General features: G+C 54.1%; 1 protein-coding gene across 6 annotated transcripts in view; it reads left to right on the top strand.

Moving 5' to 3' along the window:
* Positions 1–25,422, top strand: part of RALY (RALY heterogeneous nuclear ribonucleoprotein) — a 154,977-nt gene extending 129,555 nt beyond the window's left edge. For 4 of the 6 annotated variants that reach the window (XM_077187307.1, XM_077187309.1, XM_077187308.1 and 1 more), the window contains 7 exons: positions 6,099–6,171; positions 13,562–13,609; positions 14,833–14,990; positions 16,996–17,109; positions 19,700–19,845; positions 23,411–23,458; positions 23,683–25,422. In XM_077187307.1, coding sequence (XP_077043422.1) covers positions 6,099–6,171; positions 13,562–13,609; positions 14,833–14,990; positions 16,996–17,109; positions 19,700–19,845; positions 23,411–23,455 — 584 coding nt within the window. In that variant the 3' untranslated portion in view covers positions 23,456–23,458; positions 23,683–25,422. Of the gene's footprint in view, positions 1–6,098; positions 6,172–13,561; positions 13,610–14,832; positions 14,991–16,995; positions 17,110–17,712; positions 17,997–19,699; positions 19,846–23,410; positions 23,459–23,679 lie in introns of those variants that run through there. The other 2 variants (XM_054644332.2, XM_077187310.1) reach the window with 2 other exon arrangements.
* Positions 25,423–26,653: the final 1,231 nt, after the last annotated feature.

The following is a 26,653-nucleotide window of genomic DNA, read 5'->3' as shown; positions in this document are numbered from 1 at the left end:
GGATATTCCCTTTAGCAGGAGTGAGCTCTGGGATGTTCCTTTAGCAGGAGTGAGCTCTGGGATGTTCCCTTTGCAGGAGTGAGCTCTGGGATGTTCCCTTTGCAGGAGTGAGCTCTGGGGTGTTCCCTTTAGCAGGAGTGAGCTCTGGGGTGTTCCCTTTGCAGGAGTGAGCTCTGGGATATTCCCTTTAGCAGGAGTGAGCTCTGGGATGTTCCTTTAGCAGGAGTGAGCTCTGGGATGTTCCCTTTAAAAGGAGTGAGCTCTGGGATATTCCCTTTAGCAGGAGTGAGCTCTGGGATGTTCCCTTTAGCAGGAGTGAGCTCTGGGATGTTCCCTTTAAAAGGAGTGAGCTCTGGGGTGTTCCCTTTAGCAGGAGTGAGCTCTGGGATGTTCCCTTTAGCAGGAGTGAGCTCTGGGATGTTCCCTTTAGCAGGAATGAGCTCTGGGATGTTCCCTTTGCCAGGAGTGAGCTCTGGAATGTTCCTTTAGCAGGAGTGAGCTCTGGGATGTTCCTTTAGCAGGAGTGAGCTCTGGGATGTTCCCTTTGCAGGAGTGAGCTCTGGGATATTCCCTTTAGCAGGAGTGAGCTCTGGGATGTTCCTTTAGCAGGAGTGAGCTCTAGGATGTTCCTTTAGCAGGAGTGAGCTCTGGGATGTTCCCTTTAGCAGGAGTGAGCTCTGGGATGTTCCTTTAGCAGGAGTGAGCTCTGGGATGTTCCCTTTAGCAGGAGTGAGCTCTGGGATGTTCCTTTAGCAGGAGTGAGCTCTGGGATGTTCCCTTTGCCAGGAGTGAGCTCTGGGATGTTCCCTTTGCAGGAGTGAGCTCTGGGATGTTCCCTTTAGCAGGAGTGAGCTCTGGGATGTTCCCTTTAGCAGGAGTGAGCTCTGGGATGTTCCTTTAGCAGGAGTGAGCTCTGGGATGTTCCCTTTAGCAGGAGTGAGCTCTGGGATGTTCCCTTTAGCAGAAGTGAGCTCTGGGATGTTCCCTTTAGCAGGAGTGAGCTCTGGGATGTTCCCTTTAGCAGGAGTGAGCTCTGGGATGTTCCCTTTTCCAGGAGTGAGCTCTGGGATGTTCTTTTTGCAGGAGTGAGCTCTGGGATGTTCCCTTTAGCAGGAGTGAGCTCTGGGATGTTCCCTTTAGCAGGAGTGAGCTCTGGGATGTTCCTTTAGCAGGAGTGAGCTCTGGGATGTTCCCTTTAGCAGGAGTGAGCTCTGGGATGTTCTTTTTGCAGGAGTGAGCTCTGGGATGTTCCCCTGGCAGGAGTGAGCTCTGGGATGTTCCCTTTAGCAGGAGTGAGCTCTGGGATGTTCCCTTTGCAGGAGTGAGCTCTGGGATGTTCCCTTTAGCAGGAGTGAGCTCTGGGATGTTCCCTTTAGCAGGATTGTGCTCTGGGATGTTCCCTTTAGCAGGAGTGAGCTCTGGGATGTTCCCCTGGCAGGAGTGAGCTCTGGGATGTTCCTTTAGCAGGAGTGAGCTCTGGGATGTTCCCTTTGCCAGGAGTGAGCTCTGGGATGTTCCCTTTAGCAGGAGTGAGCTCTGGGATGTTCCTTTAGCAGGAGTGAGCTCTGGGATGTTCCCTTTGCAGGAGTGAGCTCTGGGATGTTCCCTTTAGCAGAAGTGAGCTCTGGGATGTTCCCTTTGCAGGAGTGAGCTCTGGGATGTTCCCTTTAGCAGGAGTGAGCTCTGGGATGTTCCCTTTAGCAGGAGTGAGCTCTGGGATGTTCTTTTTGCCAGGAGTGAGCTCTGGGATGTTCTCCTGGCAGGAGTGAGCTCTGGGATGTTCCCTTTGCAGGAGTGAGCTCTGGGATGTTCCCTTTGCAGGAGTGAGCTCTGGGATGTTCCCCTGGCAGGAGTGAGCTCTGGGATGTTCCTTTAGCAGGAGTGAGCTCTGGGATGTTCCCTTTAGCAGGAGTGAGCTCTGGGATGTTCCCTTTGCAGGATTGAGCTCTGGGATGTTCCCTTTGCAGGAGTGAGCTCTGGGGTGTTCCCTTTGCAGGAGTGAGCTCTGGGATGTTCCCTTTGCAGGAGTGAGCTCTGGGATGTTCCCTTTAAAAGGAGTGAGCTCTGGGATGTTCCCTTTAGCAGGAGTGAGCTCTGGGATGTTCCCCTGGCAGGAGTGAGCTCTGGGATCTTCTCCTGGCAGGAGTGAGCTCTGGGATGTTCCCTTTGCAGGAGTGAGCTCTGGGATGTTCCCTTTAGCAGGAGTGAGCTCTGGGATGTTCCCTTTAGCAGAAATGAGCTCTGGGATGTTCCTTTAGCAGGAGTGAGCTCTGGGATGTTCCCTTTAGCAGGAGTGAGCTCTGGGATGTTCCCTTTGCAGGACTGAGCTCTGGGATGTTCCCTTTGCAGGAGTGAGCTCTGGGATGTTCCCTTTAGCAGAAATGAGCTCTGGGATGTTCCTTTAGCAGGAGTGAGCTCTGGGATGTTCCCTTTAGCAGGAGTGAGCTCTGGGATGTTCCCTTTGCAGGACTGAGCTCTGGGATGTTCCCTTTGCAGGAGTGAGCTCTGGGATGTTCCCTTTAGCAGGAGTGAGCTCTGGGATGTTCCCTTTGCAGGACTGAGCTCTGGGATGCTCCCCTGGCAGCAGAACCCAGCACAGAAGAGCTGTGGTGAGACAATCAAGGCTGGAAGCCTTTCTCTCAGTAGAGGCTGGCTGTGTAGGCATGTGGAGAGGGAGGACAGGCTGGGGCTGCCAGGGGACATTGCAGCCATCCTGCTGAGGGGAATGTCCCTGCAGGTCCTGGCAGCCTCTGGGGTGCCTTCTGCACACACCCCAGCCCCTGCAGGAGGCAGCTGCCCTAGGGAGGCACTGGAAGCTGGATCCCACCATCCCCTGCCACGTGGCCTGGAAAAGCAGAAGCTCTCCAGGAACAGGTGCCTGGGGATGAGCAGGAGGGATCAGGGCTGCCTTGGGTGGGCAGATGGAGTCAGTGATGCAGAGGAGGGAGCCAGAATGGGAATGAGATGCAAAATCTGTCCAGGCTGATGTTCCTGCAGAGCTCTTGTCTCTCCTTTTTCACTCTCAAGGGAATCCTGTGGGATCTGACTGCCCATCACCACCATAGCTGAGAGTATGAATTCCCTGCTGTTGTCTGGGGCCAGCAAGGGCTCCACAGGGCTCTTTGTAGCAGTGGGGACCAGCAAATGGTCTTGGTTTGAAAAGCCAGGTGTCTGCTAAGGAAGGCAGGAGCCTCCCCTGAAATGGAGAATGCAAAGCCCCTCCCTCTGAATTATTATAATTTTGAAATTAAAAGGCTCTCAGGCAAAGATATGGGAGTAGGTATAACAGCTGTTTATTAGGGAAGAAAATTAAAATAAAAAACAAATGCAGTAATGCAAACCAACCCTGCCAGAGTGAGATCAGGCCCTGTCCCCTGTGTGTCAGGGGGTGGCACAGCCCCATCCCATGGGGGCTCAGCCCTCCTGCAGTGCCAGCTGTGGCTCTGCTGGAGCAGGGATCCTGCACAAGGGGGGAGTTTTCCTCTGCAGCTCCAGGGCTGCTGGAGATGGGCCTGGGCTCCCTCTGGCCATGCAGGGCAGCAGAAGCTGCTCCTCTGGCAATGCACTGGGCAAAGGCTGCTGGGCTGTGCCAGGCTCCCATTGGATCCAGGGAGGAATGCTTGGCTCCTGCCCTGGGCAATGCAGCATCTCCCCATGGGATGCTGGAATTGGATCAGCCCTGCAGGGACACTCAGTGGCCATGGACAGCAGAGATCTCCTGCAGGGAGGATTGGCTGGGGCAGAGATCAAGAAAAAACTGCCCCAAGAACAGCAGAGAACTGCCCCAGCTCTGACACATGGGGACAGAACACACAGCCCCAGCCACATCTTGTAACCCAGGACATGGAGCTGATTGTTGTCCTTCTCCTCTCCTGGGCTTCCAGTGCCTCTCCCTTGGAGGGTTCCCATCCTGGTGCTGTCAGGGCTCTCCAGCCCATGGGAGCAGTGACTGGCACCTGTGAGCTGCACCCTGGCAGCAGAAAGGGTTCAGAGCCAGGGAGCTGCAGCTGGGCAGGGCTGGGGCTCAGCAAGGCAGGACTGATCCTTTTGTTCCTTGGCAGTGCCAGCAGCCTCGGTGGCTTAGCAGGCTGTGTGGGAAATGTTCCTGCTGGCAGCAGCTGGCCCTGCACCTGCCCTGTGCCCACGTGCAGCCCTGTGTCCATCAGGCCCCCCTCAGCTGGGCAGGGCAGGGTGGAGGGAGGAGGGCAGACACAGGCTCTGATGGGAATGTGCCCCAGAGCAGTGCTCAGGGCCATGCCTGAGCCAGCCACACCACAGTGGCTGTTGAGGCTCAGAGAGAGGCCAGGCTCCAGCTTCAGCAGGAATAAAGTCTCTTGACAGACCCTAAAAGGCAGCCAAGGAGTTGCACAGCAAGGCCTGGGCAGTGGGAGTGTGTCCATGCTCCTGCAGGGCTGTGTCCTGTGTGTGCAGCCTGTGCTCCTCCTGCTCAGCTCATCCAGCACTGCTGCAGCCTCCCTGTGCTCCTGCAGAGGATTTTCCAGGTTATACCTGAGTCAGCAGGATGTTCCTTTGGATCACTTTGTAGGCTCTGGATTTTGAGGGGGTGTGGACCCAGCTGTCCGCATTTCCTCATCAAGTCCCTTCATAAACCATGAAAAAACAAAAGTTTTGAATGGCCTGATGTGCTCAAAGTTGGTTGGCTGCCCCCTGAGGTGCAGGTAGCAGAAGGGAAGGCATCATTGAAGGAATTCCTCCCTGTGAGGGTGCTGAGGCCCTGGCACAGGGTGCCCAGAGCAGCTGGGGCTGCCCCTGGATCCCTGGAAATGTCCAAGGCCAGGCTGGACAGGGCTGGGAGCAGCCTGGGACAGTGGGAGGTGTCCCTGCCCATGGTAGGAGTGGAATGGGATGGGCTTTCAGGGAGGATTTCTTCCAACCCAAACCATGCTGGGACCTTTTTCTCCCATCACCTCTCTGTCCATCCCAAAGCTCAGTGGGGCAGTGTTGTCAGGGAGCTGCAGGATGTGCCCATGGGTGGGACACTCAGCCCCTGGTTCTCTGTGGGGACCCTCAGGGCAGCTCAGGGCACACCCCTGAGGTCCAGCATGTCCAGTAGGTGACCCAGCTGTGATGAAGAGTCTCTGAACCCAGGCAGCCTTTTCCAGAGCACACAGGTGGGGCTCCTCCCTGTGGGATCACTGGCCTCACAGCAGCTGATGAAGAACCCTATGGACTCAGCAGCTGCTCTTTCACTCCCTCACCTTCCACTACTTGGATTTTTTAAACATGAGGGGTTTTTTACATAAATTCTCCTTTCTCTTTATTTCTGCCATGTCTGTGGGCCATGGTTTCAGGGTGGGCTTGGCAGTGCTGGTCCACATGAGGAAATCCTGTCTTGCTCAGCTCAGATCTGACATGCCCAGAGGTCTGACAGCTCTTCATGCACACAGGACCTGAAGAACCAGCAGGGTTTAGGGCTGATTGGGAAGGCAATGGGGCATTTGCCACCGCTCCCCTCTCTGAGTTCTGGCTCCACAACTGATGTTGGATTCCAGGCTCTCAGCAGCTCCATGAAATTGGCTGTGTCACTTCATTCTCACATCAGGAGCACTTTTGGCACCGTGGCCAAGGAGTGACATTCCCTCAGGGGATCAGAGGAGCTCATTCTCCCCTCCCCTGGCAGAAGATGCTGCCCTAGAGCAGCTCAGGCAGGGGCACCATGCAGAGTTTAACACAGGCAGACCCACAGCAGTGCCCAGCTGGCAGTGCCCAGCATTCCTGGTTATTCCCACAGGACCCAGGGGTGGATCCACTCAGGAATCAGCATCCTGCAGCAAGTCTGGATTCTCCCTTATCACACAAAATTCTCCCAGGAAAGCTGTCCTGGTTCTGTGTGTGTGGACAGGACCATGAGCAGGGTGCTGACTGCGCAGGGAATGGTGAGTGGCTCTGGGAAGGAACAGGAAGAGCTTTGCCAAGTGCAAGGTTTATTCATCTCCCTGTGGAGCCCCAGCAGGCCCCAGCTGTGCCAGAGGCAGGTGGCAGTGGGTGGGGGAGCTGTTTCTCTGTGGCAGGGCTGTGTGCATCCAGCCCAGCTCCTTGGCCGTGCCTTGTCACAGCTGCGTGTCCCTTCCTTGCAGACATCAACATGGCCGGGGAGCCCAAACCCAACAGACCCAAAGGGCTGAAGAGAGCAGCCTCTGCCTTGTACAGGTAGGTGTTCACCACAGTGGGTGGGGTCTCTGGGCTGGGGTTTGCCTTCCAGCACCCCCAACCCCTGCCCTGAGCTCCCTGCTGCCTGCCCCCAGCAGCCTGGGCACTGCTGCACACCCAGAGCTGCTCCAGGGCTCCTTCCCCTGGCAGTGCCCCTGGGGGGGTGGGAGATCTCCTGGGCATGGCCCCACCTGTGCAGGGCTTGGAGGAGGGGGAGCAAGAGGAGCAACCCCTGCAGCCAGGGAGCAGGAGTGGGCACAGAGGTGCTGGGTGTGGGGGAAAACAGGGAACAGGGACTGTTTGGGGAAAGAAGAGAAGGGAAGAAAGTGGGAAGCCCTTGGGGTGCCAGCTGGAGGTGAACCAAGGAGGTGGCTGAGGGAGGTCCCAGGGGAGCCTGTTCTGAGGAGCACAGCCCAGGGAGGGGCAGGTGGGACATGGAGAGGTCTGTGGCACATGGGGTGTGTTACAGATGCCAGTGAGCCCTCAGCTCGAGAGAATTTATCATCATTTCCACAAGTGGTAAAGATTTTCATTAAGCCCCAGATTCTGGAGTCAGGGGAATGCAGGAGAAACTCATTAAGTTCTTGCTTCTGGTTGCAGAAGGGAAAACTTGAAAAGGTATATCAGGAGTGCCCTGCAGGTTCAGGAACCCAAAACCAAATAACAAGGTTCCCAGATGTGTTTTATGTATAAATTGTCATGATTTTGATTCCAGTCTCATGCTGAGGAGACTGAGGGGCTGAGTAAGGAGTTGGAAGGTGTGAGGTTGGGAGAAAAAGACTAAAATCAGTATTGGGGCTATAGGTGGGTGTAGCAAAAGGGGAAATCATGAGAGAATCATGAGGAAATCTGGAGATTTTTCCAGAAAAAGAAGAAAAAAGTGTGAAGGGTGAAGAGAACCTTGTGATTCAGACTCAGCCATGTGGTCCTGCACTGGTGTGGTGTGGAATGGCAAATCCTGGCTAGAAAATGCAGCTCTGGCACAGGCAGACCCCCTGAGCCCCAGCAGCCTCCCAGCACCCCCTGTGCAGCTTTCAGGCACATTTCTCCTCCCACCCTGGACAATTTGGGCCCTCACAGGACGTGGCTCTCTGGGCTCCCAGGGGATCCCACCTGAGGGGAGGGAGGTGGGAGCAGAGCTGACACAAATCCTGCACTTCAGCTGCTCATGTGGGGCTGGGGCCATCACACACATCAGCTCCTTCCATACATCTTGCACTAACGAGCTTTTCATTTACTGCTCAGCCCTGCCTGCAGCACTAATCCCTTCCTCTGCAATGACCAATATTTCAGACTTCACACTGCTGAGAGAGATGTTTGCTCCCTCCCACAAATATGGATATGCTAAAATATGGGCCAGAGAACTGCACTGCTCCTGTTCCCAGCAATATTTCATCCCAGACTGGCTGTCAGATTAAAACTTTACCATCTGGACTGGCAGAACTTAGGATATCTCCTGGAAAACAGGGATCCCAGGTTTGCAGCGAGCTGTGGTTACAGCTTCCCAAACCACCATCAATTTCTCTAAATGTTAGACTTCAAAAAATCACAGCACTGTAATTTATAGAAGTGCTGTGTTAAACACAGCAGAGGATTTTTCCAAAGGCTGGCTTTTGCTTTGCCTCACTCCAAGTCTGCATGGAAGAGTTGAGGGGAAAGCAAGGCAAGGAAAATTCCATTTTGAACAGACAGCAAGCAACAATTGTGACATTTTTACCTATCCACCAGCCTAGGTGGGTGTCCAGGTGTTAAACAGAAATCCTTGGGGATGCAGGCTCCCATCCACCTCCACCCAGGCTCGTGCCACCATCAGTTTTCTCAGGTGTCTCCACACAAGGCACCTTCACTTCCTACAGAGCCTTGCTGCCATCACTGCTCTCCTCCACTCCTGGATCTCTGGGGCTCCCTCCCTCCCTCCCTCCCTCTGGCACTTCCCAGAGCATCCCTTTGCACAGGGCAGGTCCCTGGATGCTCCTGCCTGGCACCCTGGCCACCCACACAGGCCCTGCTGCCCTGGGCAGTGAGCTGCTGTCACTGTGTCCCCACTGTGTCACTGCCTCTCCAAATCTCCAAATCTGCCTTCTGCCAACACTTTTTCTTTTTTTTTTTGCCTACACAGCCAATGTCTGGACAGGATTTCCTGGGGCATTTGGGGCCACATTCAGGTCGGTGCCAGAGATCCCACCCAGGTGCTGTCAGCTGGCTGGGAAGGGAAAGTGGCTCTGTCAGTGCCACTCTGGGCTTTTGGAGGCACAAATCCCTGCCCTGCCCTGCAGAGCTGGGGCTAAAGCTGCTCCATGGCCACAAGGACAGAGAGGACAGCCCAAGCAAGAGCTGCTGGGTGGCTGCAGCTCAGTGGCCCCAGGAGGGGTGTCTGAAGTGGTGGCAGGGACAGAGCACTGCTGACTGACTGTCACAGCCCATGAGCACGGGCATCCATCCCCTGCTACACCCAAAGCTGGTGTCAGCCCCTCCCCAAACACCCTTCCCAGGCCCTGGTGCTGGAGCAGGGACATCCCAGTGCCAAATGCACTTGGACAGGGCTGGGAGCAGCCCCGGGGCAGAGGGAGGGGTGAGCAGTGATGTCCCAGCCTAGAGCAGCCCCAGCACTTGGGAATGCCAGGCTTCATCCCACATTCCTTTATTTCCCCCTGCCCTGGCTGTGTGCAGGAAGAAGGGGTCTCACAGAGCTCCCCAAGATCTGTTTGATCAGTGCCACATTTTCCAAGCAGCTTTCCTTTGTCCACTGCAGTAATGCCATGAAAGAAAGGTGGGAGCTGAGCTCACCATGGCACTCATCATTAGCAATACCAGGCAGGAATTAAAGCACAGATGCTCAAATGCACATTTGCTCTTCAGGCCCAGGCTCAGAAGTGGCCCCACAAATGTGGTGCAGAGGCAGCACATGCAAACAATCACCCCTAGTTATGAACAGCTGCATTTTGAACCCGAGGCAGTAGGAATGTTGGATTGCTAAAGGCCAGCAAAGCAGAGGCAATGCTGCAATCAGGAGGTGGAAGCAAGGTGCTCCTTGAAGCCTTCCTGCTCTCCTGCCTTTCACTCTGGCTGGCCCTGCTTTATTCTGAAAGAGTGCAATGGCACCAGCTGATTGAAAAACAGCAAAAACTATTCCTGTCCACAAGACAGAGCTGCCAGGTCACTGAGGAGTGATCCCTCGGTCTCAGGATGGTTTATCCTACGTGCAGTGGAATTTTCAGGATAAATCACCCCTAAAAGCTCTCCCTTTCACCAGCTTTTGTGCTGGACTCATCCTGGCAGACCTGCCCTGTGCTCAAAGCCTGAGGGATGCTGCTAGGGGATTCCAGGGGTGCTGCTAAAACCATCCAGCCCTGCCTCCCTGGCATCATCTGTTCAGCTGTGAGTGACTGGTGTGTTAGAGCAGGGTCACACAGCCACAGGCTGCCCAAATCCCTCATTCCAGCCCCCTGCATCCCTTGAGGCCTGCCCCACAGTCAACAGGAATCCAAGCAGCCCTGCAGAGGCCGGGTTCATGTTTTGGGAGGTCAGGACCAGCTCCCTGGGATAATTATGCCCCCAATTCCTTTTGAAAGGGTGGAAGTGTCTCCAATCCCTTAAAGATCCAGTGCCAGGGCAGGAGAACCCCTCACCCTTGGGCTTTGCACCCAGAGATGCTCTGGGGCCCCTGCCCTGCAGTGCAGGCATGGTGTGACCCCCTCAGTGCCCCTGGGAATGCCCTGCAGATGTGCCAGGAGTGATTCCCACCAGGAGAACACAGGCATGGCCAGCTCTGCTCCACACCCCTCTGGAAACAGGGAATAACACAGGGCAGTAACATCAGCAGGGTTCACTGGCATTTCACCCAGCAGATTGACTGCCCTGGGAAGAGGCTTCACCTGGGCTCTTGGGCATCTCTGTCCTTCTCCAGCTCTTCTCCAACCTTCTCCAGGTGGGATCTGCAGATATTTGAGGCTGAGCTTCATCCCATTGGTGCTGGAGCCAAGCCCAGGAGCAGGGCAGAGGTGCCTGAACGCCTCAGGGCAGGGTCAGTGCTGGAGATGGAGGTGCCCACCCCACTAAGGGCTGCATCCCTTGTTCCCAGGTGCCAGGCTGTGCCCAGGACAGTGCTGGCAGCAGCAGGGCTCTGCTGTGTGCTGTGTGCTGTGTGCTGTGTGCTGTGTGCTGTGTGCTGTGTGCTGGGGCTGGAGCTGCAGCTCCTCTCCATCCCCACGTGCTGATCCCACAGCTCTGCCAGGGAGCAAAGGCTTCTGCCAGGGAGGAGAAGCTGGCTCAGACCAGGAGTGTAAATTGGGGTCAGGAAAAAGGAATTTAGGTGTCTCAGAATTTTGCCCAACAGCCCCAGGCTTTGTGTTCTTTATGAACAAATGCTCCAAAGCTGCCTCATGGTCTCCAAGCCACAGAGAGCTGCCCAGCAGGAGCAGCTCCTCATGGAGGTGATGCCTCAAGGAGCTGGAACAGGGGCTGGATGGAGTTCAGAGCAATAAAGTGGAGATTTATTGATGGGCCTTCAAAGGCCACACCTGGCAGTACCTGGATGGCTCCAAGATGGCAGCAAGAGAGCTTGGCCATGAGGTCTCACAGTTTTATGAGTTTTAGTCCATTTGCATACAGGAGTGAATTGCCCAATTAACAGCTTCCAATGATGAAGTTTCATCCTCCTTGCTTGCTTGACCACTCTCCTCACCTTGTTGATGCTTTGGGCCTGAAGTTTGCAGAGATTGTCCTTGAGTCTCCAGCTGGGATAGGATTGTTTGTAAAAAGATCCCAGTAACATTAATATAAAGCTGAAAGCTGCACACCAAAATAGAACAGAAAAACTTAAACCCCAAGGTATCAGAGGGAGGGTGTGCTGTGGATGAAGGCTCTGCTTCATCCCACTGGGAGATCCCACTGGCCCCTCTTGCCTGGGACTGGGGACAACACTGGCTGTGCTGGAGAGAGCCAGAAGCACTCCACCAGAGCCTGTCAGGATTGAAAATATTACAAAATTGCAGCAATTTCATTTGAGTTGCATCTAAGGAGGGGGAAAAAATTGAAGAGGGAGAGTGTAACAGCGTAGAAGCATCCTACTTCAATTTTCCTTTCAAATGGCTTCCTATTTTTGATGGTATTTTGTATTTATTGGATTCAAACAGACCTGGAGTCAAACATCCTCAGTGATCAAAGTGAATTGGCAGGCTGAGGGGAGCTATTTTCTTGGAGGGTTTTTGTATCTCCAGGTTTCACCTTGGGTTAGAACAAAAATCCAGTTAGCCATCATGAAAAGCTCCATGGAAGTGCCTCATTCTGTGATCTCCATCCCCTCAGCCCCACAAACAGCTGGGTTCATTCCAGCAGCAGCTGCCCTGGGAGGAATTATCTTTCCCTTTCAATCCAGAGAGAATAAATAAACACAGATGAGGCAGAGGTTGGGACAGAGGCTGTGGGATGTTCCTGTCTCCTCTGAGCCCAGCAGGAATGTTGGCCACAACTCAGGTCAGATGGGGAGGGCCTGAAAAGAATCTGGAATTCATCTGTCAGAAAAGGTTCTTTTCCACCATGCAGTGGAATCTGGGAGGGTTGTGGTGATCACACCTCCACAGTCACATCTCCCATCATCTCCTTGCTCAGCAGTGAGACCCTGCAGTGCCCATCCCATGGAATGGCACAGGCAGCAGCTGCTCAGGGATAAGGCATTTATGGAATATCTCCTCACTGAAGTCCCCAGGGCAGGGCATGACTGGGGCAGGAGGTGCCACCTCCTTGAACTTCACCCTGGCACCAACTCTTTGGCCCCAAAGCAGCTCTGGTGTCTCCAGCCATGCTCAGGTCCCCCCTGGGCACAGGTTGGGTCTCCAGATGCTGCCACAGGCACCTGGGGAACCCAAGGAGGGTGGAAAAATCATCTTTCAGAAACCAGCCTGTGAAAAACACCAATCACTTGGTCTTAAATATTTTTAAGTTTAATAGTAATTAAATGGTTATAAAAATAGCAATCTAATTAGAGTAATAAAGATTTTGGACAATTAGAATTTAGGACAATATGAGACAATAGAAACAAAGAGTTATGGACAGTCCAGGTACCTCTTTCTGGGCAAAATAAGCCCAAAAAGGACCCATGTTAACAAAGGATTAACCCTTAAAAGCAACAGCCTGTTGCATATTCATACACCTCATAGATGATGGATAAATTCCATTCAAACACAGGATTCTGTCTGGGCAGTGTCAGCTTCTTCCTCTGAATCCTAACGGTGTCTTCATGGCTGAGCAAGGTGGGAAGAAGTTCATTTCTTCTGATAATGGAGCAATAAATTCTCTTTCTCTGAAAGATTGAGGTGTGCTGTGATGCTATCTGGTGCAAGTACCTCATTTCTTTCTTAAAAAAAATCCCACATACATAGTTCCTATTTTAACCACAGAAGTTACCTTTTAACTACAAAACTACATTTACCATACCATTAAAATGTTAATACAGCACTACTAATCAATACAACATAGTACATATAGTAAATATCGGCGTAGAGCCGTGTAAGATGCACTTTTCACACAGGCAGTTACTGAAACTGAGCACTGGCAGGGAAGCTCAGTGCCACAGCAGGCAGGACAGACCTCCTGGAATCCCTGGTCCAAGCCACGCTTCCCACCAGCCACCCCAGCCACACACTCGTTGTTGTTGCCTCTTCTGTCAGAGGTGCAGGAGCCCAGATGAACTCTCGGCTGCACTCCTGGGGGCCACCCTGCCATCCTGTCCCCTGTCCCTCCGCTCAGCCCTTCCCTCTCCCCACCCATCTCAGTCTCTTCAGCCATTTCCAGGAGGCGGGACAGGCTTTGCTTTTTGGGGCTGCATTCTGTTTGTTCAGAGCAGAGAGGAGACCACCAGCATCACGTCTGACTTAAACGTTAATTGAGTGTTAATTGAGCGTTAATGAGCTCAGCACACCAGGGCAGGGTGCTGTGTTCAGCTGGGGCAGCTGCTCGCAGTGTGTGGGGTCAAACCCCCTGGTTTGTGCTGCCTGGTGAAAAACCAGCTGCAGCAAGGGGGAAAGTGTTCCTGGGTGTCCAGGGAATGCTCCTACTTTGGGTTAAAATGCACCTCAAGCTTAAGAAAATAGGACGTGGGCATTGTCTGCCTGGGAGGGGAGAGGTTTAAATCAATAAATATCCCCATAAATATCCCCTTTGTCCCGACTTTTCTCCACACACATCTTCTTGCTCCTCCTCGAGATAAGCAGGTTAACACCCTCTGCCAACAGCACCCTCCTCTGCCTTCAGCCCCCCAGTCTTCCTCCCTGCAGCCAGGAGGGTCCCTCAAGCCCCGGGTCCATTTATTTATCCTCGATGGCCCAGCAGGCAGTGAGGGAGCAGCAATAATGAATTACCAGCACTAATTAACCCCTGACTGTCTCTGCAGTGGCTACGACTTCGACTATGACTATTACAGAGACGACTTCTACGACAGGTGAGACCCCAGCCCGAGGGGCTCTGTGGGATGGGCATGGGAGGGATTTGGGGGCAGAAGGGATTTGGGGTGTTAGGAAAATTAATCCACAAACATCAGAGGTTTATGTCCAAAAAGGAGACAGAGGAGTCCTTTTTCTTTATTCCAATAAAAGGAGAGGCCATGGGGCATTCCTCTGGGGTCTCTCTAATTTTTGGAGGACTCAGCCTCCTTTTTATCCCAATTTCCAGCCACATTTCCCTTCTCTCCCCATTGGCAGAGGTACTTGGGAGTACAGACTGAAACACCTGATACCAAAGATTTCCCTCTAATGTATAACCCTCCCTTTTAATTTTTAATTCTTATAAAATTTAGGGGGTTTTCTTCCCCATTGTTGCTTTCATCTTTCAATATCCAATTTCATTTATCAGCAAACCTACAGTTTATTTGTAAAGGCAAATAACTTTTTCCATTCATCAATCAGTGCAGTCCTTCCCATTGTTTCTTTTATCTCCCAGTGCTGGTTTTATCTACCAGCAGACCCACAGCTTGTTTGGAAAGACAAATCTGCCATTCCTCTCAGGGGGCAGGAGGGGTTTGGGTGCAGGAAGGATTTGGGAGTGGGAGGGATTTGGGGGCAGGAGGGATTTGAGAGCAGGAGGGGTTTAGATGTAGGGGCGATTTAGGGACAGGAGGGGTTTGGGGGAAGGAGGGGTTTGGGTGCAGGGGCGATTTAGGGGCAGGAGCGATTTGGGGTAAGGGGCGATTTAGGGGCAGGAGGGGTTTGGGTGCAGGGGCGATTTGGGGGCAGGAGAAGTTGGGGTGCAAGGAGGGGTTTGGGTGTAAGGAGGGAATTAGGGGCAGGAGAGGTTTGGGAGCTGGAGGGATTTAGGGGCAGGAGGGGTTTGGGTGTAAGGAGGGAATTAGGGGCAGGAGAGGTTTTGGAGCTGGAGGGATTTAGGGGCAGGAGGGGTTAGGGTGCAAGCTGCAGGGGCGATTTAGGGGAAGGAGGGATTTGGGTGCAGGGCCAATTTAGGGGCAGGAAGGATTTGAGAGTGGGAGGGGTTGGGGGGCAAGGAGGGGTTTGGGTGCAGGAGGGATTTAGGGTCAGGGTGTCCAGCCCAGCCTGTTGGGTGCCATCCCACGGCCCCAATCCCCGGGATGGCTGCGGGGCTCGGGCCGGGGCGCCGCTCGGCAGGGCTGCCGCAGCCGCAGCCGCCTCCCCTCCCCTCGTTTCCCCTCAGGATTTTCGAGTACCGGGGCCGGGTGTCGCCGGTGCCGCGGGTGGTGCCGGTGAAGCGGCCGCGCGTCTCCATCCCGCTGGTGCGGCGCGTCAAGGCCTCGCTGCCCGTCAAGCTGTTCGCCAGGTCGGCCATCGCCAACAGCTCGGCCAAGATCAAGTGTGAGTGTGGGCCAGGGCTGGGGACAGCGTGGCGAGCTCCAAAACACCTCAGAACGGCTGGGAACAGTAACCCCGCTGCGGGGGTGCACCTGGGGAAGGCGATGAGACGGGGATTCGGTGTGCTGGTCAAAGAATCCGAATTTATTGTGGGGTACAACTGCTTATATATTCTACTCCAGCCACTACAAGGCTCGGGCTTCATGGGGAGCTCCCCAAACCACCTCAGAACAGCTGTGAACAGCAGCCCCAGCTGTGGGGACGCACCTGGGGAAGGCACGGTGTCAACAACGAGACGAGGATTTGGTGTGCTGGTCAAAATATCCAAATTTATTGTGGGGTACTGTGCTTATGTACTTACTCTGCTCCAGCCACTGAAAGGCTCAGGCTTCATGGGGAGCTCCCAAAACCACCTCAGAACAGCTGGGAACAGCAGCCCCAGCTGTGGAGCTGCGCCTGGGGAAGGCGATGAGACGGGGATTGGTGTGCTGGGTGTGAAAAACGCCAGTCACTTGGTTTTAAAATGTTAAAAGTTTAACAGTAATTAAATGGTTATAAAAATAGCAATCTAATTAGAGTAATAAAGATTTTGGACAATTTGGATTTAGGACAATATAGGAGAGGATAAAATAGAAAAAGGATAGGAAATGAATAGGAAAGCAATGGGAAAGAAATAGAATAGAATAATGAGCTCCCAAAACCACCTCAGAACAGCTGGGAACAGCAGCCCCAGCTGTGGAGCTGTGCCTGGGGAAGGCGATGAGACAGGGATCGGTGTGCTGGGTGTGAAAAACGCCAGTCACTTGGTTTTAAAATGTTAAAAGTTTAACAGTAATTAAATGGTTATAAAGATAGCAATCTAATTAGAGTAATAAAGATTTTGGACAATTTGGATTTAGGACAATATGAGACAATAGAAACAAAGAGTTATGGACAGTCCAGGTACCTTTTCTGGGCAAAATAAGCCCGAAAAAGGAGCCACGTTAACAGAGGATTAACCCTTAAAAACAATAACCTGTTGCATATTCATACACCTCATCCATGATGCATAAATTCCATTCAAACACAGGATTCTGTCTGGTCATCATCAGCTTCTTCCTCTTAATCCTGACAGTATCTTCAGGGCTGAGCAAGGCAGGAAGAAGTTCATTTCTTCTGATAAGAGGGCAATAAATTCTCTTTCTCTGAAAGATTGAGGTGTGCTGTGACTCCTATCTCAGTGCAAGTCCTTTCTTTAAAAAAAGTATCCTACAGAGCATAGTTTCTATTTTAACCTTATGCTATAGCCTAAAACTATATTTAACATACTACTTAAGAAAATTTATACAGCATAACTTTATAACATAACCCATATAAAATTCATTTTAATATTTGTGAAAAGCCAATCATAAAATATGCATTTTGCACACTGGTCAAAGAATATTGTGGGATACAACTGCTTATATGTTCTACTCCAGCCACAAAAAGGCTCAGGCTTGAACTTTATAAACTAAGAACATTCCTGCTGGCAGCCACGTTACTGGATTTAGAAAGGCTGCCAGCCAGAAGTGTAATTGTACCAAAAGGTGTGATTCTTATATATGAGGTGATAGGGAGAAACGTTTTTAAAGTTTTAGACTGATTTCTTCCCGTGTGTTTAAAATTAACGTAAAAATCCAATTTCACAGAACCCAGGAGCTCTTCTCCTTGGGGTTCCAGGGCTGTTTCAAGAAGGTTAAAGATCCAATTTGATACGATTTGATTTGCTTTCCAAATTTTTAGTGTAAACGTGAGTGTAAAGTTCTGGAGGAGCTGTAGTGCAGGTACAGCCTGAGCGTGCCAAGGTCAGCCTCTGCAGCCTGCCTGGACACAGCACCCCGGGCTCTTTTGGGGGCAGCTTCCCTGCCATTCCCAGCCTGGGCTTCTCCTGCTTTTCCTGCCTGTTCAGGGAGCTGCCCTGGGCAGGGTGTGGGGTGGGGCTGCTCTGCAGGGCGCTGAGTGCCTTCCTGTCCTTCCTTCCTCCCCCCAGTGAAGAGCAGCGAGCTGCAGACAATCAAAACGGAGCTGACACAGATCAAATCCAACATCGATGCTCTCCTGGGCCGGCTGGAGCAGATTGCTGAGGAGCAGAAGCTGTCTGCAGGTCAGTGGGGGTGGGGATGCCTCGGGGCTGGCCTTGGGCATCACACATTCCTCCAGGCTCTGACAGGGAAGTGTCAACCCCCAGGTTCCAGGGTAGAATCACAGGCCAAAATTACACACCAAAATTCCTGAAATTGTGGCGTTGGGGGTTAAAGTGATGAGATTTTTTTTTCTTTTGTCCTTTTTTTTAGCTTGTATTTTTTTAGTTTGCATTTTTTGTTCTACTATTTTATTTTACTCTGTCATATGCTATCATTATTCTATTCTTTTTCTTTCCCATTGCTTTCCTATTCATTTCCTATCCTTTTTCTATTTTATCCTCTCCTATCCCTTTCCTATCCCATCCTATCCCATGTCCTACCCATGTCCTACCCATATCCTCTTACTCTACACTACCCCTTTCCTATCTCTTTTCCTATTGCCATCCCATCCATATCCCTGTCCCAATCCATATCCTATTCTTATTCCCATCCCTATCCCCCCTATCCAATCCCTATCCCTATCTTATCCTTGTCCCTGTCCCTATACTATCCCTATCCCCATCCCTATCTTGTCCTATGCTTATCCCTATCCCTGGCTCCCACCATCCTGCTGGGGGATGTAGAACCTTCTCTGCCCTCTCCATGATGTCCCAGGCTGCCTCCTCAAAATTAGCAGAACTCCCCATGGCAGGAAGCATTCCCACCATTATTATTTCCCCCCATCCCAGTGGATGTGGGCTCTCTTACCCAGGGTCAGGCTGTGGTCCCCATTAACAGCCCTGGCCCAGGGGTCAGCCTGTGGCCCCTGTTGCCATCCCTGACTCAGTGTCAGCCTGTGGCCCCAGTTGCCAGCCCTGATTTGGGGTCAGTCTGTGGCCCCATTTCCCATCCCTGCCCCAGGGTCAGTCTGTCCCTGTTCCCATCCCCATTCCAGGGTCAGTCTGTCCCTGTCCCTATCCCCATTCCAGGGTCAGTCTGTCCCTGTTCCCATCCCTGCCCCATGGTCACTCTGTCCCTGTTCCCATCCCTGCCCCAGGGTCAGTCTGTCCCTGTCCCCATCCCTGCCTCAGGGTCAGTCTGTCCCTGTTCCCATCCCTGGCCCAGGGTCAGTCTGTCCCTGTTCCCATCCCCAACCCAGGGTCAGTCTGTCCCTGTCTCATCCCCAACCCAGGGTCAGTCTGTCCCTGTTCCCATCCCCATTCCAGGGTCACTCTGTCCCTGTTCCCATCCCCATTCCAGGGTCAGTCTGTCCCTGTTCCCATCCCTGCCCCAGGGTCAGTCTGTCCCTGTTCCCATCCCCAATGCAGGGTCAGTCTGTCCCTGTTCCCATCCCCAACCCAGGGTCAGTCTGTCCCTGTCCCCATCCCTGCCTCAGGGTCAGTCTGTCCCTGTTCCCATCCCTGGCCCAGGGTCAGTCTGTCCCTGTTCCCATCCCCACCCCAGGGTCAGTCTGTCCCATTTCCCATCCCCACCCCAGGGTCAGTCTGTCCCTGTTCCCATCCCTGCCCAGGGTCAGTCTGTCCCTGTTCCCATCCCCATTCCAGGGTCAGTCTGTCCCTGTCCCTATCCCCATTCCAGGGTCAGTCTGTCCCTGTTCCCATCCCTGCCCCAGGGTCAGTCTGTCCCTGTCCCCATCCCTGCCCCAGGGTCAGTCTGTCCCTGTTCCCATCCCTGGCCCAGGGTCAGTCTGTCCCTGTTCCCATCCCCAACCCAGGGTCAGTCTGTCCCTGTCCCCATCCCCATTCCAGGGTCAGTCTGTCCCTGTCCCCATCCCCATTCCAGGGTCAGTCTGTCCATGTTCCCATCCCTGCCCAGGGTCAGTCTGTCCCTGTTCCAATCCCCATTCCAGGGTCAGTCTGTCCCTGTTCCAATCCCCATTCCAGGGTCAGTCTGTCCCTGTTCCCATCCCTGCCCCAGGGTCAGTCTGTCCCTGTTCCCATCCCCAACCCAGGGTCAGTCTGTCCCTGTCTCATCCCCAACCCAGGGTCAGTCTGTCCCTGTCCCCATCCCCATTCCAGGGTCACTCTGTCCCTGTTCCCATCCCCGGCCCAGGGTCAGTCTGTCCCTGTTCCCATCCCTGCCCCAGGGTCAGTCTGTCCCTGTTCCCATCCCCATTCCAGGGTCAGTCTGTCCCTGTTCCCATCCCCATTCCAGGGTCAGTCTGTCCCTGTTCCCATCCCTGCCCAGGGTCAGTCTGTCCCTGTTCCCAACCCCACCCCAGGGTCAGTCTGTCCCTGTTCCCATCCCTGCCCCAGGGTCAGTCTGTCCCTGTTCCCATCCCCATTCCAGGGTCAGTCTGTCCCTGTTCCCATCCCCATTCCAGGGTCAGTCTGTCCCTGTTCCCATCCCTGCCCAGGGTCAGTCTGTCCCTGTTCCCAACCCCACCCCAGGGTCAGTCTGTCCCTGTTCCCATCCCTGCCCCAGGGTCAGTCTGTCCCTGTTCCCATCCCCATTCCAGGGTCAGTCTGTCCCCATTCCCCATCCCCAACCCAGGGTCAGTCTGTCCCCATTCCCCATTCCCGCCCCAGGGTCAGTCTGTCCCTGTTCCCATCCCTGCCCCAGGGTCAGTCTGTCCCTGTCCCCATCCCTGAGGTGGCTGTGTCCCCACAGAGGCCCGGAAGAAGGTGGAGAGCAGCAAGAGTGAGGTGTCCCAGGAGGACACGGCCTCCGAGGCCGAGGCCACCGCGGAGGAGCCGCTCAACGGGGACGAGGGCGAGGAGGAGGGGCTGGCACGGGAGGAGTGTGAAGATGAACTGGTAAGGGAGCTTGGGCAATGCATCCCTGCAGCAAAGGAGGGGGGCACAGCTTTACTGGAACTTGCCACATCCCCAGGAAAAGTAGTTTTTCCATCCTCCAAAGAAATTGCAGTATTTAAATGTGATTGTTGTCACAACTTGTTCTTCCAAGCCTGCAGAAGCACTGCACATGCAAACACGTGTGGAGGTGCTGAAGAAACATGGTTGGCTCTTGAAATGGAGACATTTATCCTTGCTTTCACAGCTAGGAGTGGTTTAAACCAATCCACTCTTCTCCCAAGTGATTCTTAGATGGATTCAAACACACCACAAGGACAGGCTGGGTTAGATGAGCTGCGTTTGCAGTGCCCCTGCCGCTGATCAGATGTTCATGGAGACACAGGAGGGTTTGGATTGGAAGGAACCTTAGAGAACTTCTCATTCCACCCCCTGCCATGGCAGGGACACCTTCCACTGTCCCAGGCTGCTCCCAGCCCTGTCCAGCCTGGCCTTGGGCACTGCCAGGGATCCAGGGGCAGCCCCAGCTGCTCTGGGCACCCTGTGCCAGGGCCTGCCCACCCTCACAGGGAGAAATTCCTTCCCAATATCCCATCTGTCCCTGCCCTGGCAATATGAAGCCCTTCCCCTTGTCCTGTCCCTCCAGGCCCTTGTCCAGAGTCCCTCTCCAGAGGCACTTGTGCCATGGCACAGGCCAGGGTCTGACCCCAGCCATGTGTGGGGACACAGCAGCCCCACTGCTCCTAGTCCTGCCCCAAACAGGGGCGTTCCTGGTGAGCCCAGAGACAAATGTGTGCATTTGGATGGGAGCCCAGTGTTTGGGTACAGAACTGGCACTGTGGTAACACTGGCAGCACTGCCATTTGTCAAACCAAAACCCTGCTGAGAACAGGATCAGCTCCAGATGCAGGCTGAGGGCAGCAGGGTAGAAGGACATGACCTGCCCTGAGTGGCCCCAGAATAGCTCCAGTCCCTCCCCACCCCAGCACTGGTGGCAGCAGAAGTGAGGATAAAGCTGAGCATCCCTCTCCTCTTCCTCACCCCCATCCCTGGGTGCCCACACTGTACATCCACAGCCTTAAACTGCTCCAGCTCCAAACACTCCCAGCTGGGTTGGGCTCTCCTGCCCTGTCCTGCTGGAGCCACCCTGGGTGAGGGCTCTGCACAGGGTCCTTGAGCTGTTGCAGGTCTGGGGCCTCATGGCTGGAGTCCCTCAGCCCTGCTGGAGGGGAGAGGTCACTCCAGGCACTGGGAAGAAGAAAGGCACAAGCTGTGCCAGGAAAAGGAAGGCCAGGCTTGAATTACATCAGGGCAAACAGATGGTAGACATTAGAGGGAAACTTGCTGATGTTAATGATGATAAAGAAGCACACAGCCTGTCAACAAAAAATGTGCACTTCTCTGCCTTTGCAGGGGTAAGAAAACACTGGAGAGACACCTGCTGGCAGTGGTTTGGGAAGAGCTGGTCCTCATTAAGAGGAGAAGAAAAAGATGACTGTTTCAGCTCACATCTCTATTTTCTGGAGCTCCCTGGTCCTGATGTGGCATCGAGACCAGAAATGTTCCCTGGCAGCCTCAGACAGGCTCCCGAGTGCTCTGGCTGGGCAGGGCAGTGTGTGCAGGGAGCTCAGCAGAGCTCACAGCACTGAGCAGCCCTGAGGTCCCCCCAGGTCCTGGAGTGACTCCTTTATCCCACACCCCAGTGTGGCTGTCACCATGGACATGGCACCCACGTGGGGTCCCTAAACCCCTTTGGCTCTGAGGGGCAGGGGGGTGGCAGGAGAAGAGCCAGAGGTCACTCAGACAGAGCTGAGGGAGTTTATTGAGATCTGAGCCATAAATTTGGATATGGAAAACTCAGAGTAAGTGCAGCTGGATTGGTGGTCACTACTATTTACTACATTTAGTAGGGGACACAAAGATTGTTGTGTATTAAATGTCACATGTGTGCAAAAACCGTCACCTGCCAGCCCATCAATGCCTGGTGTCAGCTGAGGGGTGTCTTGGGGGATGGCCCTGCTCAAGGGGAGATCCCTGCACACAGAGGGAGGGATTTCTGGAGGGAAAGCTAAAGGACTCCTGATGTGTTCAGGTATTTACAGCACACTGTGGTTGATTTGCAGTCAGATTTTCTTCTGGTTTCATGCAGTTTTGGTAATTTGATCGACTGCATCTAAACAGTTTTTGGGGTTGGTGCTGGTGCCCACTGAAGTCTCACACCAGAGGGGTCTGGATGTCCTGGCCTCCAGGGACCTCTCAGATGGGATTTTACCAAGCAGATCCTTGAACAACCCCAAATCTGCTCTCTCAGGTTCAGGGGTCAGATCCTGCTCTTGGTGTGGGTCACTTCTCTGGGGTGCTCGTGTTCACAGTCCCATGGCTCTGCAGCCAAGGCTTCTCTCACCTTCACATCCCTGACCAGGTGCTCTTGGCCATCAGGAACCAGAACAAAGCCTCCCCTGCTCAGCTGGGTCAGAGCTTACTCTGGGTGCTGTCCCAAAGTCTTCTGTTCCTTGCTCCATGCCTGCTCCTCCCCCAGTTCCAGGGGGTGCAGGTTCCCCAGGGGTCTCTGCCCCAGTGGGGTGCAGGGGGTGCCTGCCACGGGGTCACCAGCTGGGTGTCACCCTGATCCTGCCCTGAGCAAGGCACCTCCCCTGCCTCAGGCACAGCCTGCTCCCTTTCCTTTCCCTCTGGAGCCCCTTGTGTGCCCTGCAGAGAACTCCTGGATCCATTTCCATCCCTGAGATCCCCACCCTGTGCAGGAGGTTGAACACCACTGTGAGCACCCCATTCCCCAGTGCTGCTGCTCTGCACAGCAGCTCCAGGAGCAGATTCCACTGAGAGCCATAAAGGCTGGAAAACAATTCCAAGACCATCAAGGCATCCAAACACATGCTGTGCTTTCCAAAGACCTGCTTGGGGAGCAGTTCAGCACCATTACTATTATAAAGGCCATTATTGTGGCCTTTGGAGTGCTGGATGAGTGTTACCATTCTGGATAATGAGTTCTGCTGCAAACTGGGACCAGTTCCTGTGCTCAGCAGCAGAATCAGGACACTGATTTGCCTTCATGGACTGAGGCACCTTGGCAGCACTGGGCAATTCCAGGCAACAGAAACAGGATGAGAGGAAAGGGCCTCAAACTGTGCCAGGAGAGGTTTAGACTGGAGATCAGGGAAATTTCTTCACTGAAAGGGTGGTCAGGCATTGGAACAGCTGGGAAGTGAACATGGATGTGCTGGGTTAATGGTTGGACTTGATGATCTTGGAAGTCTTTTCCAATCTGAATGAGTCTGTGATTCTGTTACTTCCAAGCCCTGGAGGGAATTGCACACCCCAGGTCTGTTTGGCAGAGCCATTTCAGAATCAGGAGCCAGAGGAAATTGGTGTTTTTGCCAGGTGTCCATACCAGGTGTGTTCTGTAGCTCATCCATCACAATGAGCACCCTGGCACTGCTCTCCCACAGCAGGGACCAGCTGGTGACCACATGGGAGCTGTCCCAGTGTCCCAGGCAGGGCAGGAGGGACACAGGGTGATTCACTGTTTGTGGTTCCCTTTTCCCTGCAGGAGAACAGCCATTACACAGACGTGGAGGATGCCAGGCTACAGTAACAGGTACAGCCCGTGCTGCTGATGGAGCCAGAGCTCTCCTTCTGTGCCTCTTGGGCCTGGGGGGTTGCTGCTTCAGGAGAGGCTCTTTCCCACTGATCCTCTGTGTTTTCCTAGCATGGAGCTTGGCTGCTCAGCTGGGTCACTGGCCAGCCCTTCACCCCCTTTCCTGAGTGACAAATCTCTGGGCTTCAAGGACAGTGCTGTAGCTCCCCCTTCTCTCCTTGCAGCTGTGAGCAACAGTGAGAGGAAAGCACGAGGCTGAACCCTGTCCTGGCACGTTGAGCAAGGCAAGCTGAATGGAAGTGCTGCTGTCATCTCTACCTGGCATTCAAAGGAGAAACATGGCCCAACATCTTCCATCCATCTGTAAAGCAAAGGCAAAGAAAACTCATCCTCCCAGCAGATCCCCACCACCCCTGCCATGGATTTGGAGCTCTGCAGCCAGCAGAGGAGCTCTGCACAGCCCAGAGCCACCACAGAGAGTAGGTGTGTCCCCAGGGCAGCCAGAGGTGTTCTAGAGCTGCTTGCAGGAGAGCAGAGAGAGCTCAGCCCAGCCCAATAAAGACATTTTTCCTGTGTGAGGTGAGAGCCAGAGCATTTCCTACTGAGGGAAGAGAAGTGTGTCAGTCTGGACAGTTTGTGTTCTTGTGCTGAAGGTGCTGTTGGTCAGAGGCTGTGGGGGAGCTGTCCTCCAGCTCAGCCACCTCCTGCCACCTCTCTGTGCCCCATCAGCTGCTGTGTGTCCACAGTCACCTCCAGGTGCAAAGGAGTCGCTGCTGGAGCAGCTCTGTGATAGAGCTGTGCTCTGGGAAGCTGCTTGAGGAGGGAAGGGGAGAGGAAGCTGCAGGAAATCCAGTGATCCCAAGCTGGAGAGAGCAAGCAGGCACCACCACCCTGAGTGGTTTGGTGTCCTCATTCTCCACCGTGTCAGGGCTGAGCAACCCTCAGCAGAGTGAGGGCCGTGGATGAGACCCTTTCCTTGGACCAGCTGCTCCTGGAAGGGATGTGGAGCACCCAACTCCTACAGCCTGGAGCCAGAGACCCTCCCTGGCTGCCCACACCTCCTCCTGCCCCAGGCAGGGCACGTCAGGAGCGTGGTGTGACCTCCCTGCTCCTGCCTGAGCTCCGTGGTGACAGCGTGCCCGAGGCTGGGCACAGGGAATGCCCTGGGCACTGTGGCTGTGCAGCACCTCCCCAGCCCCCAGCTGCTGTGCCCTGCCCCTGCTGCGGGCAGAGGGCTCCTCCTGGGACCCCCACAGCCGGGAGGCCTCTCCCGTTCTCTCCTCCTTTGTCCTTCCTGGGCTCCTCCCGTTTTTCTCTCCTCCTTTGTCCTTCCTGAGCTCCTCCCATTTTTCTCTCCTCCTTTGTCCTTCCTGGGCTCCTCCCGTTTTTCTCTCCTCCTTTGTCCTTCCTGGGCTCCTCCCGTTTTTCTCTCCTCCTTTGTCCTTCCTGGGCTCCTCCCGTTTTCCCGGGGGCTGAACCTCACCCAGCACTTTACTCACACCTGGTGTGTCCTGCCTGCCCCTTCCCCGCCAGGTCCCACACACACAGCAGTGCTTGGAACCCAGAGCAGAGTCCACACCTTCCCCCTGGCCAGTCACAACACCTGGGTGGTGCTGAGTGCTCCAACCTCATCCACAGCATCTCTTGGAAGGGTGAAGGGAAAGCAGCTCCAGGGGTGACACTTCCCTGCCCCTGGGGCCATCCTGGAGCACGCTTGGCTCTTGAAGCACAAAGTTTTCTTTGCATTTCTTAGTTTGGGCTGCTTGAGGAGGGGTTGGAGGGAGCCCCGTGCTTGCCCTGCCCTTGCCCAGTTCCTGTGCAAGGTCTGCACTGAGTTTTCCTGAGCTGTTCTCCAGGCCTGGAGAGATGAGCTGCAGGCTTGGCTGTGAACTGACTGTGCTGCTGCTGTTTGGGAGAGGTGACCTTGTACATACAATCCTGTATAATAAAAGAAAGAAATCTAATTTGCTTCCCCTCTCTTCTCTCTGCCATACACACACACTTGTTTCTTCTGTTTCAGACAAGTCTTTTTTCCTTTTCCAAGCTTCACTCTCCCTGCAGGATTTACTTTCCCTTGCCCAAGGTGTATCCCACTGGGTTGAGCAGAACATCTGTGTTCACAGGAGTTCTGGGGTTTTCCCTGCAGGTTTGCAAACTTCTTTCATGCAGGAGATCAGGGGCCAAATCCAGGCCTTTAATCTCTGGATTTTTCACTGGTCCAGCTCATAACAGACTGGAAAAGTCTGGCTGCTTTGCCAGGCTGCACAAGCCAGCAGTGCTAAAATCTGCTCCTTGAGCAGGTGTTGCTCTGGGTGACACCAGAGCATGTCAGGAGAGACCAGTGACCCCAAATGGTTGGGTTGGAAAGGACCTTAAAGATCATCTCCTGGGGCCCTTCCACTGGACCAGCTTTCTCCAAGGCCCATCCAACCTGGATGGGTTCTTTGTGGCTGAGGCACCATCCAGCCCTGGAGAGCAAAACTGGTGAGTTTCTGGTGAGATGATTGAGCAGCCACCTGTCCATCTGTCCTGCCAGCAGCTCCCTCCACGGGGGGACAGCAGCAGCATCAGGCTGGGTGTGGCTGGAAGGAGGAACAGCAGCAGGGGGGGAAAGCCCCAAAACCAAACCAAGTCAAACTGGCTGTCAGAAAGATGGGAATGAGCCCAAGCTTCAGTGTGCTGAGCCATGTGCCCAGCTGTGAGAGCTGAGGGCCTCAGGGGCTCCCTGCAGCCCAGCCTTGGAGCACAGACAGCCAAGAGCTGCTTGGAGTTTGTTCATGACTTTGGAGGGAGCTGGGGAGCTCTGAGCAGGCCCTGCAGGGGAGTTCACTCTGCCCTTGGCTGCAGGGGGGCCCAAGGCAATGAGTTCTGGTTTTGGTGCTCAGAGTTGTCTGTCTGAGCCTGCAGAGAGCCCAGCTGAGGGGGCAGTGGGGGGAGAAGGGGACACCCCCACCCCTCCATCACCCTGTGGGCCATAAAGCACCTGCAGAGCTCCCTGCTGGCTCCCCTGCTCTGTCAGGAGAGGAATGGGGGCCCAGAGGGGTCACCCCTGCTCTGAGCAGGTTTTCCCTCAGACCCATTTAGGCTGGAAAAGCCCTGCAAGGCCACCCAGCCCAGCTTCCCCAGCTCTGCCAAGGCCATCCCAATGTCCCCAAGTGCCACATCACCTCTTTCAGACCCCTCCAGGGATGGGGA

The sequence above is a fragment of the Agelaius phoeniceus genome, chromosome 17, assembly GCF_051311805.1.
Source record: "Agelaius phoeniceus isolate bAgePho1 chromosome 17, bAgePho1.hap1, whole genome shotgun sequence".
Classification (NCBI taxonomy): domain Eukaryota; kingdom Metazoa; phylum Chordata; class Aves; order Passeriformes; family Icteridae; genus Agelaius; species Agelaius phoeniceus.
The sequence above is the reverse complement of the archived record's forward strand: the minus strand, read 5'-3'. Positions and strand labels throughout refer to the sequence as shown.